The sequence below is a fragment of the Symphodus melops genome (assembly GCF_947650265.1).
Source record: "Symphodus melops genome assembly, chromosome: 4".
Lineage (NCBI taxonomy): Eukaryota > Metazoa > Chordata > Actinopteri > Labriformes > Labridae > Symphodus > Symphodus melops.
Genome location: NC_136694.1, coordinates 10,804,096 through 10,818,883, shown reverse-complemented (window position 1 = coordinate 10,818,883; position 14,788 = coordinate 10,804,096). Strand labels below are relative to the sequence as shown.

The 14,788-nt window shown below is 41.6% G+C and overlaps 1 protein-coding gene across 2 annotated transcripts in view; it reads left to right on the top strand.

Moving 5' to 3' along the window:
- Window positions 1–1,762: 1,762 nt before the first annotated feature.
- The window catches only part of fgd5a (FYVE, RhoGEF and PH domain containing 5a), a 34,425-nt gene continuing 21,399 nt past the window's right edge, over window positions 1,763–14,788 (top strand). For both annotated transcript variants that reach the window (XM_079341216.1, XM_079341215.1), the window contains exons 1-4: window positions 1,763–1,993; window positions 3,828–6,591; window positions 13,384–13,501; window positions 14,473–14,531. In XM_079341216.1, the coding sequence (XP_079197342.1) occupies window positions 1,984–1,993; window positions 3,828–6,591; window positions 13,384–13,501; window positions 14,473–14,531 (2,951 nt within the window). In that variant the 5' untranslated portion in view covers window positions 1,763–1,983. The remainder of the gene's footprint in view (window positions 1,994–3,827; window positions 6,592–13,383; window positions 13,502–14,472; window positions 14,532–14,788) is intronic.

Here is a 14,788-nt window from a genome sequence, read left to right as displayed (position 1 = left end):
TGCAAAACAATCCTGAGGGAAGCGATTTACCATTGCCAGAAGAGAAAAGTGGAGCTATCTTTAGTCGTCCAACTCCAAAACAAAAGGCTACTTTATGGTAGCTATAAATGTGCTACTACTGACACATTAAAACTGACTTGGCTTCAACCCGCCATAATGGCTCTTACAGTAACACATTGTAACAAGAGGAAACAAAACAACTGAGTCACAGCTATTTAATTGTTTTGCGGGTGTTGTAGCATATTGCAAAATACATTACTCAGCATCCTATTTACACAAATCAACAGTTTAATTACTGCGACAAAAAAGGGCCTCATCTTCAACAGAAATGAGCTCATATTTAATACCCACTTTAGTGACGTGTTTAATAATTTAGAAGCTGTATCATTACACACAGTAAAATATCTGTTGTTTAAATGGGTTTGCAGATTAAACTAACATGATGTGATTATGTCACAAAACAATCTCACCACCTCTTTGAATCTGATTAAGCTTTGCACCTGCAGCACAGCTTCATCCTTTCTGCACCACACCATCTGGAATGGGGATTTTTGCTGTGTATAATGTATGGGTTTTCATACCTCTGCAGAAGTCAGGACCAGAACCCCACAGTGATACAGCTCTGCTTTTTCTTTCATTGTTCTTCTCTATTCCATCACTGTCCTGTGTAAAAAAAAAAAAAAAAAATTCTCTGCTGTAAAAATCCCACAGGTCTGCTTCATTGTTTGACCTTCAATATGTGCATGTTAAACCAGCATCAGGAGCTGTCAAATCAAAGACCCCAAGTGTGTGACAATCTCAGCCTCCCCCTGTGTTGTGCAAGGTGCTTCTGTCCTTGAAAGCACCACCATGAGTCCCTCACTGAAGCTGAAAGTTTGTCTGCTCCTCCATCAGGCTCTGCACAGCACTCTCCAATCTGCTCTGTTTAGGGTTACCGAAAGGGTTAACATCTCCAACCTTTCCCATCTGTTGCTAAGGAAGTGTTGTGCAGGAAACAGGGAGAGCAGTTTCCTGTTATGAAGGGAGTTTTTTTAAGGGGTGCATTCATTCAATCATGCAACATTTGCCTAGCCAGGAAGCCCAGCCAATAGCAAAAGCTTTGGTGTCTGAGAGAGATTGTATTTAGACACTGTTTTTAGGAACCTTTCTATGCACTGCTCTAGTTCAGGAAATAACCCTCAAGTAAAAAAAATTAACTGGAGAAAACACAGATAAAAATCTACTCAATTCTGAGTTGTTGACTTATTGTATTGCTCCCTATAAATAGTTAATATATTCAAATTACAAGTAAAGGTATCTCGTTTCAATTGTGCAACTTTAACTAAAATCAACTCTATCGACTAAAGGACGTGTGCAATGACATGCAGCTGTTTGTGCATAAACCGTGGCTGCAGATTTAAAGCTTCCCATCATTACTATGAAGCTGTGGCGTAGTTTTAAATTCAGTTATGCATGGTCCAAATCTCTTATGCTAAGTGGATTTAGTCTTAAACTCCCCGTCGTTGCACACATCTGTGGAGCAGCGTCCGAAGCAAAACCGGATCAGATGTGAGTGGAAAAGACCGCGGATACTACGTGTGCTAAAACTCCCGCAGTTACTGAAATAGTATAGGTAACAATGAGCAGTGGATACCCAACATAAAGAGAGTGGGTTTGATTCGCGCTCCACGTCCGCCTTGGTCTGTAGTCCAGCCTCAGGAAGCGCCAACCAACACCTCCTGTCTCCACACTGGAGCGCACTAGTTTACTGTAGCATCATCACTGGAGATGCACGCCGGCGCAGAGCTCAGCAGACACTACGAACACAGGCGTCTTTTATAGTAGATTCCCACTGCAACATAATCTGCAAGTCCTCGTTTACAACTTGATCTTCAAGCAATGTGTTTGTTTTCGGATGAAGTTTCCGCCTAGTTACGAGGGACACAATCGGTGTGGAGGAAAATGAGGATAACTGACGGTGGCAGCAGATGATGATGTCCCACAATGAATGCAGGTTAGTTGTTTTTTTCTTCTTCTTTTTTTCACATGATCTTTAAAAGTCCTAAAACATTAGATGTTTTAGAAAAAACAAAGTATTACACAACTAAAGAAACACTGTGTTCATGTGTTTGCTTCTAATGTAAGTCAAATTTACTTGATTTATTTGGTCGATAAATTAGTCTGCTCAAGTTATTACATATTTAAAATAAAATGTAAGATGTGTCATAAAGTCATGTATAATGTTATTCAGATGTTTCAATTAAGAACAATGCATTGATTGCATTACAAAAATTGAGTAAGTTTAAATCCACGGATCAAGTGGATTCTGTGGAAGTCTCTACTGGGATGTTTAGTTCCAGGATAAGTAATAGGGTTAGATTAAGATTGTAATCCATGGCTATGTACAGATTACATTTTTGTAGGCTTCAGAATGTCCCCTGTGTTGCAAGTGCCTTGTGATGTTTTACAGTATAAGTGAAAGAAGCAAACTAAACCTCTCTGATATAGCCTTTATATTGTCTGAACAATCAGATATGGAATTAAAGAATGAACCTCTCTGTTCCTCAGCCTTGTCACTTCAGAGTTTGGACTGGTTGTAATGTCTCATTATGAGGACAAAGTCTGAAATCATATCCTGTAAATTTGGCACTGCCAAGGTCCCAGTGTCTATCTCTTCCTTTGTTTTTCAAACATTTGTTGTAATTGAATTCTTGTTGCATAATTCATATCCTGTTGTTTGCAGTTGGGTGCTTTGTCAGGCTGGGACCCTTGTTTTTTCTCCCGGTTGTATTGTTCTTTAATGCACTCAAAGGACCTTTTCAGCATAAAAAAAAGGTTGGGCCAGTGTGTGTGGTTGTGTGTGTTTTTGTTTCTGTGGGGCAATGCAAAAACGTTTTGTGCAGGAAAATGACATGAAGCAAGCCCATTTGAGTTGTGAAAGTGTGAATTCCTAGAGAGGTTCATGGAGGAGTGATGGGGGACCATGCTGTTAATATCCTTACCCTCATGGACATCTTGTGTAAGGTCCTGTCAGGAGGCTCTGATGGAGAAGCACATGAATTTGGGATTAAAGAAATTAGTGTGGCGACGTTGACCATCACTCTTTAAAAACCTGAAAAGTTTTGTCTGAGTGTTTTTTTATGTAAATGGAGAGCAGCCTTTTTAAAATGTCACATAAAATGAAGCCAGACAACTGAGAAAGAGAGAGAGAGAGTGAGAGAGAGAGAGAGAGAGAGCGAACACTCAGAGATAGTCAGAGTGCACACAGGGTTTAAAAGGATGTGCGTCAGGGCAGGTACTAAATAACAGGAAGAGACAAGGGGTGTACACACTTTGTTAAGTATGGGTGTGTTTCATGACAATTTTAAATGTTGTAAGCAGTTCTCTTTTATGATTTAACACATTTTTAAACTCTGCCACATTTAGACTCATTTTCAAACGAGGCATTAATGCACAATGTCAAAATATGATAAATGTCATAATCATCAGTAATTTTTTGTTTTTGGAGTGATAACAGTTTTTTCTTTAAAGTTTTGCATTATTTTTTGTCCCTAAATTCTGTTGTAGGCATCTAACCTTCATATGTCATTTCCCAGACAGGGAGATGTTATTGTTCCTCCTCTAAGTACCCTGTGGCTCTGTTGTTTTTCCTGCTGATAATGTCCCCCACAGCATTCTGCATGTCCCTGAGTATTGTACAGGACTTAACTTCCTATAAGCATTCTTTAACAAAACAGGAGCCTCACACTTATCCCTATGTGAGGCTTGATAAACCAATAAAATGTAGCCGAGAATTGAAATGCTTTTACACTTTTCTTACATGATTTCTTTACTCTGTTTGCACACAGATTTTCAAAATCCACTGCAAATCCCTCGACCAAAGATCCGCAGTCATCTGAACATCAAAGTGCAGTCAAAACTGATGTCCAGGGCGTGTCCCCCTTTGCATGGCTCAAAGCCCCCTGTAGCCCCCAAACCCAGACCCTTTTATAAGCCCCATGCGCAGAAGGAGCCCTGCCCCCAACAGAGATTGAGCAACGGAGCTCTGGCTCACTCCGATGGGGACACGCAGGATATCAATGAAATAGCTGAGGAGACCCAGGACAAAGAGGAGAAATGTGAGGCAGATAATTCAGGTGATGATAATGACACAGAGCACAGTGAGGATGAAGTAGATGGTGAAATGAAGGAAGAAAAAGAAGTGGACATATTAGAAAATGATGCCGACAGCATTGGCTCTGAGGACACAGTCAAAGCTGAGGATGATTCTACTCATGAAACTACTGATGATGAAAACACTGACAATGACTTGAACCAGACTGTATGTTGCAATGACACTGACAATGGGACTAAATCAACTGCCTCACTTCTGCCTGCTGAAATAAAGGATGAAACAGGGGAAGATGTGCAAGAGGAGGAACGGAGTAGTCGTAGTGCAAAAACGGAAAAACTGTGTTATCCCAAAGGCGACTCAGGTGGACATGAAGAAGAGAGCACTGATGAAACACCATCACTCAGTAACCGTGACAAAGATTTAGGAATTCAAGAACTGAACAGTGGACAAAGTGAGGACTGTTTGCACCGTCCACATGAGACCAACCTCGAAGCTGGTGGATTTGCATTTGGTTTCAATGTGCTTCCAACTGTAACTGAGGAGTATCCCTATGATGTGATTGGCCCAACAGATGATGCTAGTGATACATGTGAGTCATGTGACCCAGCTGAAACTGGCGACACCGAGGTATGGCAACCAGAAAGGGCCACCAAGGACCTGTCTGGCTGTTTCCGATTCACATCCAGCACTGAGGATGTATTCGGGCCTTATTCGGTCATTGAAGCAGTCCCGGTAGATGTGGCCCAGACTGCAGACCCTGAGTGGTGTCAGGATAATACAGATGAGACACCTTCAAATGAACTAGAAACGGCATGGGGGTCTATCCAGGAACCTTATTATGTGTCATCAGATGATGTGGACAAGCTTGAGGACAAGCAAGCCCTCTTTGATCAGGGTGTGACTGAGGAAAGCCCTGAGCTGTCATATCAGCACAACGACAAAGCAAAGGACTGTGAGTCAACAGATGAGTATGCAGACATTGATGAGAGTCTCTGTTCTAAAGCAGACGACTTTGAGCATTTGGAGTGTGTTTCCTCTGAGGATTACGTCGAGATTGGAGATGAGGATGAAGAGGAAGAAACGGAGAAGATACACGTCAAAGGGAAAAGTGTAAAAGAGAGAACAGCTAAAAGAGAGCAGGCTTTCCTCAGCCAGCGTTCAAGCTGCCAGCCTCGCCTCAGGTTGTGCAACATCACAGTGCCACCAGATCTAGACCTGGGCCGCACTCCAGAACTGACCAACAGGGTGGTGTTTGCCCACACCACCGAGGCCTTTGAAGAAGACATTGAAGAACTGGACTGCCATATTGTGCCTTACTATGAAGACACAGACTCAGACAGTGAAGAGCATATATACGAAGAGGCAGGGTTTGACTCTGAAGGGGAAAACTTTGTGATGCTTGATAGAAAGACAGTTGTCTCACGATCACGCTCTTATTCTGGGAAAGTTCCTGGTTATGTCCCTGAAACTGTACCAGAGGAGACAGGGACAGAGTTCCAAACACATGACTACTCTACAGTGGCCTTGGACAAGAACAGTGAACCTTTTAGAAATTCACGGCAGCCTGGTGTAAACTGTTTGATCCCCTCAATGAAGTCTCGCCGCTTTTTGTTATATTCCCGGTCCGCAGAGGGTCCCGAGTTGTCCTTGACAAGTCCCACAGAGAGTGGCCAATCTCTGAAGGATAACATTAGGATGAGGAGAAAAGATGATACTCTTTCACTCCCTTGTGTTATAACCTCTTCTGGAAGCTTCTCACAGCATAGCCATCAGTCATCTAGTGGTGTTTCCACCCCAACCTCGCTAGTGGACATTCCACCTCCATTCGAGCTGGCATACATCACTAAAAGACCAGTCACTAAGAGTTCCCCATCCCTTCTGATTCAGCACGAACCCAACGATCTGCCGAAGAAGAAGTCCTCGTTCAAGCGTTTCCTGGCTCTTAAGTTTAAGAAGAAGACCGATTCAAAAGGTTTTAGTGATGGAAGTGTCCGCTCTTCACGGTCTTCCTCAGAGTCTAGCCACCATGGCCCATCAAGATTCATAGACCTTGATCGCAGAAGCACCAGCAGCTCTCCTCAGCTTCATTCCCACATGGTCAATCCCCAGCAGCGTACCTCAGACCTGCCATCCACCTTTGTCCTGTACAACCAGAGGAGGAAAGGTGACCCCAAAGCTTACGGTAGGGGTGTCTCAAGAGTGGAGTCCTTCGAGGAGCGTTCTCGACGCTCTCTAATGCCGTTGCCTTTGACCAAACCCCGCTCCATATCCTTCCCCAGTGCAGACACCTCTGACTATGAAAACATCCCAGCCATGAGCTCAGACTATGAGAACATCCAGATACCAGGCAGACCCATCAGATCGCACACTGTGACCGAGTTTTTTGAAGACCCAAACCGCACCACGATTACCTGCAATGAGAATGATGGCTATGTGGATATGAACAGTTTTGCTGGGATTGACAGCAAGCCCCAGGTATCGACAGACGACACTGAAAGGTAAAGTAAAAGCTGGTTAAAGTTAATTTGGTTGTCTATCATCTCAACTGAGCTGAGGGGGCTGATTAAGTCAAGTTACACAAATAAATAGGTCCTATACCCCAGTATACTTTTTCTAATTAATAGCTAGTGGTATCTGGCTTCTGAAATTATTTGATACAGTTTTTGAGTAACCACCATGATTTTTTTAATGCTAACTCAAACATGCCGACCAAGAAAACCCTGATAGTCCAGGAACACGTTTTATCAAGGTATATTGGATTTTGTTTGTGATTTTCATGGCTTTGGAAATTGTACAATCTAGAATCCATAGACCTCAGTAGGTTTTTCAGTGCTATGACAGTACCTAATGAAATGTGTATATTCCTCAGTCATATTGGTGTTGAAGAACATTTCAGAGGTGGATCTGCAGGGCTTGATATCTAAAACGTGGGTGCAATCTACACCATTAATCACAGTGTCTAGAACTCACACAATCAGTCAAATAATAGTTGATTGATAGACTATCAATAAACATCTGTAACTGATGATATACTGTATTAATAATTTAAACCATTTTAACAGCACATATGCCACATTTGCAACAATTCTGGCACATTAATGTGAATATTTGCTGGTTTATTTTATTTTCCATATTTGTAAATGCACAAACCAAACAATTTGAAGACTTGAAGATGAAAAATGGTATGGCTTTTTTGGAAAATGATCAGTTGTTGCAGTTTTAAATAAGATTTGTCCACACCAAAAATCTCAAAGTAAGTTGTTATTTATGATCTTCAATAGCCTTTCTCCTCATAGTCATTCCTTCCTGAAACCAAGTATGTTCCCTTTATAGTCTATAGGAGACGTGAGAGTGTTCATAGAGGGAATCACTCTCAGAGTAGTCAGCTGGGTTATTAGGTATGGACCCATCTGCTCAAAAGGGCAATCTTGACCCCTGAACAGCTGACAGATAGTCTTACACTGTATCTCAGATGAGCAAAGGGCACCTGGCTTTGAGTAGAATCAGAGCTCCCTTATGTAGGAAGGTGTTCTTGAAGAGATGAGCAGCCTGCTGTGTCAGGCATCACTGGCTTTGGAAAGATGGACAATGCTTTTGGGAGAGCTTACTCCTGTTTTTCATTTGGTAGATTTAGCGGTCACATCTGTGCTGCTGCCTCTGCATGTCTTCGGTGAAAGAACAGGTACTGTAATGGGCGAATTCACTAATTTATTCAAATTATAGAAAGTATTATGGGCTGCAATTAAAAGTGCAATAGGGGATTTCATATAAGGAAGAGGAGAAGAATGGGGGAGAAAGTGAGAGAGTAGGGGGAGGGGATGTGTTAAGAAAAGGTGCCGAAGAGTAAGAAAACAAGACTAAAGGAATAAAGTAGTATGAAGAAGAGGGAGGGGAAGTGAGCACAAGACAAAGGGAGGAAGAGCAGTTTCTGTGTAATTGCTCTCCTGCACCTGACACTTATGGTTAAGTTTAGGAGTGCTTTTATTAAAGTAGCTCTCTCTCAAGTGCTTCCCTTTCATTGGACCCCCAAGGGTTAGCAGGATTTACTGCAGTGTGTGATAGATAGAGGAATCACCACAGTCAGACTGTACCAAATTACACTAGCCTGTGCCCGAGCCTCAGCCAAGACAGGCCACCAGTCTTCATAAAAAAAAAAAAAGTTGTGTGTGATAAACTGTGTGTACAGACCAAGAGACAGGCCAAGAGCTTCCTAAAGGGCTTGAAACAATCTTTGGGAAATAATTGTGCTTCAATGTTTGTCTTTATCTCTTATAATTTCATTATAGAACCGCCCACCATACGCCCACCATACGCCCACCATACGCTCCTGAGAAGTTATGGTCTCAGTTGCCCCCTACGTCTTCCATCAGTTTTTTTTTTTTTGTTTTTCATATAAAATGAAATTGTTGTTCAATGTGATACACAGACTGAAGCGGAAACAAGCCAGGGTTTTTCTTCTACAGAATTTAATCGAAGGAAGAAAAAAGGAGGACGCTTGTGTATTACTGCAGTTAGACCCTCCACGGTGAGGGGATAAAACAGACTTCTCCTGACATCAAAGATTGTTCTGACTAAATCTTAATATTCCTGCTGTTGACTCAAATTAATAATGTTTACAAGCTAACATGCGCTAGTTGGCACTCACCACTTCTTAAGTAATGAAGCATTTCTTGCCCTTTACTTCCCAAACATCAATATTACCTATTAGATCTGTTTTAATGAAAGCTAAACAAAGAGGCTTTTGTTCGGACTAGTAATGTCTAACAACCAGACTCACTGGCAGTCACCAGTAAAAATGGTAACTCTTTTAACTGTACAGTAAGACCGACACAGACTTTGCCATTTAGTGTCCCTTATGCTATTGAAGTATCGCAAGTGTCTGTAACTCACAGTTTGTCTTAATATTTTAGACTTACTTGACTTTGGTTGGTGATGTAAACATATCGTTTTTAGAAGATGTTCAATTAAAAGCCTGTGCTTCAGTTCTAGTGTTTTTTAACGGTGGCCGTTACATTTCTGATATATATATATATATATTTTTGCCCTCAGTGACGTCACTGAAGGCTGAACGGAGCTGTGTTGTTGTGAAACAAGGTGCAAATGCTTCAACAGATTGCAAATGTATTCAGATCTGCATTTGTAGATGTCCAAATAATTATGCCTAAACTTTAGCTTACTGACGAAAGCTGTCTGCCTTTTATAAGGGTTTAAGCTTTCATTTATATTATTTTATTATATTTGTATTCACAGCCAGATATTCTGTTTAACAGTAGACGCAATACTATCACCTGACTGTTAACATGCAGTGTGCTTTAAACTCACTCCACATATCCTCAACATTTGAAACCCTCCTACTTCACAGACAATGGTCCTTTAGTAAGAGCTCTTTTCTCTTCAGTGATCTTATCGATGTGGCTCATTGTGAGTTGGAGGTCTCACACCTCTCACAATGATGCAAATAACCTATCTGTCCTGTCGCCTGGCCTTCACTGCATTCCCTCTGGAAATGCTGCTGTTGCCAGGGGTGCTCTTTAGTCCGTCTATACAGGGATGGTTTATGCCCGTTTGAGTGTGAATGCATGTGTGTGTAAGTGTGCCCACAATATTGGACAAGTGTAGTCACTGTAGGTGTTTGTCCCTGCTTTTGTGTGTCAGCTTACTCTAAACTCTGTTCAACGCTGGACTTTACCATTGTCACAGGCTGCCCATCTGATGGTGGCAGTGATTTATTGAGATCCATTCATCAGTCAGTGTGCTTTAAGACACACATATAGTTGATTTTTGTTGCAAGGGAAATGACCAAAAAGGCCTCAGAGTTCTGCATAAAGCATCAGACATGCATGTTAAGGAGAACTCACAAAACTGCTGTGCCACAGGCTTGGCTTGTTTCCATTTGCGTGATTAATGTAGAGCACCATTCAGAGCCTACTTCACATGCATTCACGCTAAGCAAAGAGACATGTTCATTAGCAAGCAGTGAACAATGGAAAAAGTATGCATACTAATGATTTATCCCAAACCTTACCATGGTGTTTGTTTGGGATGTGTGTGTGTGTGTGTGTGTGTGTGTGTGTGTGTGTGTGTGTGTGTGTGTGTGTGTGTGTGTGTGTGTGTGTGCGTGCCAGCTAAGTTACAACTCAGTGCAGTTTTATCAAAGACGATGCTCCAGCTGAGAGTGCAGTCTCAGCAGGACTATCCTTGCCAAAAAGCCATGAAGCAACAAACGAGTTTTGAAAAGGGCCGAAAGAAGTCTAGGATTTGTGATTGTGCTGAACTTACAGAACCCAATTAAGCGTTGTTCGTGTCAACTTTCAGTAGTTCCTTGTAGAGCTATAACATTAATGCAGATGTGTTGTCGTCCCTGTGCACACTGCAAAAGGAGCTATAGTGATGTGTTGTGCTAATGTATGCACAATTGTATATCTCTAGTTTACCATGTGGCGTTGTTTTCACATCAAACTGCATGAGTCTTCTCAGAGTGATGACAAAGCTCTACCATGGCCTCTAAAACAGCTCCTCCACCCACTGTGATGTGAGTGTTAGTAGTGATGAGGGAGCCATCTTAAGTACATTGTTGCACTGGGTGGTGGCTTTGTGCTGTGTGGCGAGGCTGGTGGACAGGGTGTGTTATTGGCTCGCCAGGCCTGGTGCCTGAAGCTCAGAGGTCATTGCCAGGTCATCCCCGGGGAGGAAACGCCCAGTCATGGAGCTTCCCACCGGCCTGTTTACAGGAAATGCAGGACAAGGGTGGGGCTCTGGTGGGGACAAGAGAGGACAGAAAGGATGATGGTAAGAGAAGGGGGTCACCATTGTGGTTTGGTGGTTCCCAGACTCTCCCTTGAACAACACAACGAGGTGTGGTATGGTAAGGAACGGCAGGTCTCCTTTTATGGGTGCAGAGGTTTGTCAGGAATGCCTTCAGTCTTCCATTTCATGCACCCAAAACTGCCAAGTTATCATAGTGGATAAATCATCTGAAAATGTAGGAGCTTTGAGCAAATAACACTGCTGCATGTGATTAACAGCCAGCAGCAGTCAAAACTACTGACTCCTCAGATATCTCTTCATCTCACTTTGTCAGAACAGCCACAAGCTGTCAATCATTACCACCAAAATCAGCAAACAATTTAAAACTGCTCCAATTCTTTAAATCCCCTCATCAGTATCTCAGTCTGCTATAGTTAGCAGTCTAATAAGCCCTTTCAGCTACTCATATTTCCTATAATAGCACTATTACAAGTGGAAAAGGCCTGCCAGATTGCTTCTAATATATATTTAAATACCCAATGTTTGGCTCGATTGAATTACGTATTACAGGCATCATCATTCCACAGAAGAAGACAGGTCTTTTTAAGGAGAGTCATTGTGTTCTCGTCCTAATTTGACACAGTAGATTTAACTTTGCCATGTTATAAAAGACATTGGGCTTTGTCTGGAGTAATAGCATTGCCTTAATGGTATTGTTAAAGTGCCTCATGCACTACCATACTACAATATCATGACATTTGAACATAGAACTATGTTGTGAATCTGACACGAGCAAATGAAAAAGTAATATTTGGGATTATCAATGATAGAAAAATGGGATAGGTTTGTGTAAAAAATATGAATATAAAACTAAAGTAAACTAAAGTAAGTAGTAGCGCTATCTGGGAGAAATTGGACATGCTCCTCCAATTATAGCACAGATAATGTTTTTTCATTTGTGATTGTGATATTAACGGTACTGACTAAAGTCAAAAGGTGAACGTGGGAATACGTCGGAGGTTTTTCTTCGACATAGGAGGGAATTCCCTCACCACCCCGACTATATGAAAGCCGAACAGATCATTCAAAGGAGGCCCATCCCTTCTCATCTATCTCATCTATTCTTCCAAAACTCAACCAGGAGCCCACACCAGGTTCATGTGTCTACTCTGAGGTCAACCATGAGTAATGACCTGTAGGTGTCTTCTGCAGCCCACCCAAATAGGAGGTGTGTGTGTGCATGTGTGAATGGAGACGATCCAGTACATAACTCTATAACCTTTGGTATTTAAGACCTCGGGACAATCATTCATTATCATCTGTTAAATACCAGATATGTTCTTGGAAATTTTCATTTTCTAATCAGTCAGCCTGAATTACTGTTGTTAGATGTTACTGTAACTTTAATGTGAGCGAACGTCACGTTTTGCCTGCAGCTTCCACAGGTTCACCCAGCTAGTTGCCACCTTTCCTGAGGAAGCTCCAGGTGAAACCCTTTGTTTGCTCACAATAAAGTGACAGCGAAAGAATTTGCAGTATGCCACGGATTATTGATTTATTATTTTATTATATTTTCCAAACAACTGTCAGACACCAGAGAACACAGGCTGTCTGTGTACAGAGTACACTGTGGGTCATAGATATAGTTTTGTAAAGAGAAAGCACACAAGATGTTTGTCAAAGTATTGGTTTCACTAAAAGACCAAAATGACCAGAATGCATGATGTAACGTCTTCAAAGTTGGCCTTTGTGTGTTGTGTCGTACAACAGTTAATCGTTATTATATATGTCCCATCATATGCAAGATTTGCCACAAGATTTCATTTTTATAGTGGTTCACTTTATTATTTTGCAGAGCATGTATGCTATGAAACATTTTCATTCAATTAGAAACTTACCACCTGAGTTTACAAGTTACCGGCTACATGGCAGATATACAGTATGACAGCTATAAAGGTCAAGCTTATTAGACAATCTACCAGGTAACATCATATCATTACCTTCTATGTGAATGTGGTCAAATACACTGAGTGGATCGCAATGGGTCAGAAGACATTTATAAACACCACAGGTGGCATTTAAAGGGAATAAGTGAAATGACCTCAAGTGTGCCCCCTCAGGTACAGCAGCACACAGAAGGATTAACAGCATCAGAACACACCTGTGTCATCTGTGGAAAGAACCAATCACAAAAGGGATTAAAGAGTGACTCTGGAGGACTCCTCCTGAGGAGAGGAAATGTTCAGAGACTCACACAGGAAACGCTAAACCATCTATTTAGTGGGGGCTGGAGTATTTTTCAATGTTTGAAGGCTGTGCTGCTTCAAAGGATACCGCCGCTCATACTGTAAAAGTGCTGTTCGGAGTTTATGTCCCTCATGTACATTTGCTTCTCCGACTAGAAATATTCATGATCTTTCTTTATGGGAGAAGTATTGCCATTAAAGCAATACTGTAATCAAGATGCTGCCATCGTATTAAATATTCATATTTATCAGTGAATTGTGTATTTATACTATGGATTGTTCTTCTTCCTCTGGCAGTGCCTACACAGAGCCTTTCCCAATGAACCCCGTCTCTGCTGGGCTGTCAGCGGATGAAGATCATGGGCGAACTTCCGAGGAGGAAGAGGGGGGTGCAGACCAATGTTACGACCGTCAGGTGAGATGGATTACAGAGAGAAAAGGGTACAGATAAGAATGTGGTTAATTCAATCTTTAAAACAACAAATTTATCCAGAAAATCAACACAATGAACAGAGAATGCTACAGGGGTCCTATTGAAGGATAACTATGATGCATCAAAATGCATCAGGTTAGAGTATTAAATAAAGTTATAAAAATAAATGTATGTCGTAGAAAAGAATGAAAGGTTCATTGTCCCCTAGTTAAAATGATTCACGTTCAACTCCCCAGACATTGATACCGTAAAAGGCAGACATTTTACAGTAGCTCAGATATGGACCGCTCCCTTCCTGCTGCTAACACAACAATACCAGAGTCCTTCTCTCTTCATGGCACACAAAATTTCCCTGTTTTCTTTTCTTCAAAAGAGAAATACAATAAACTAAAGCTAAAAACAAAGAGGAAGATGACCAGAGACAGTTCACTTGGCCACAGGAACATTTTCATTCAGTGAGAGTCTGTTTTGTTTGTATGTAGCGGAAACAAGGATCCGTTTTTTCTTTGATTCAGTCTTTGTGAACTGCCCCTCTTAGGAAAAAAATAACACTGATACCGGAGCTTTGCTGGTAAACCCCTAAATGGCTTTAATGTTATGTTTTAGGTCCGGATGTTTTGGGTCCCTGTGATTAGCCACTAAATCAATGGGCAGCATTGTTGTCACTACACACACACACACACACACACATAGCCTCTCATACATAATGCATCTGAATTTAAACGTCCCATGTTTGAGAAAGCCCTCGTCTCTGCTGCGCTGTAATAAAATAATCAGTCTTATTTTGACAGCAGAGTCCAACAAATGAAAATATAAAAGTGAATTTGCTTTTTCAACACTCTCCTTGGCCGCTGTGTAGCCGTAATGTTTGAGAGGGATAAGTGCCCATAGAGAGCCTTTACACATTAGCTGTGTTCATTTATCTCCCACTGTTCTCCCTCCCTGTCACACAGATTGATGGCCGCTCCCGAGCTTTCTATGTCGCCAAAGAGCTCGTGGACTCAGAGCGGCTGTGAGTATCTGCTTGTGTGCTACTGCATGTCATCACGCAAAACAATGCTGTATACAAATCCAATTCAAATGTTTGGTGGTTTTGGTACGTCTTGAAATGTACCGTTTCTGCTCCTAGAAACTGACGATTACACAGGTGTCTTGTGTAATTTATTAAATACAACATCCTTGTCCTTGCTCTGTCACACATTTACTGTAACTGCTCTTTGATGTTGTTTACTCATCCTGCATAATTAAGGTCATTTAATGAGTCTTGTC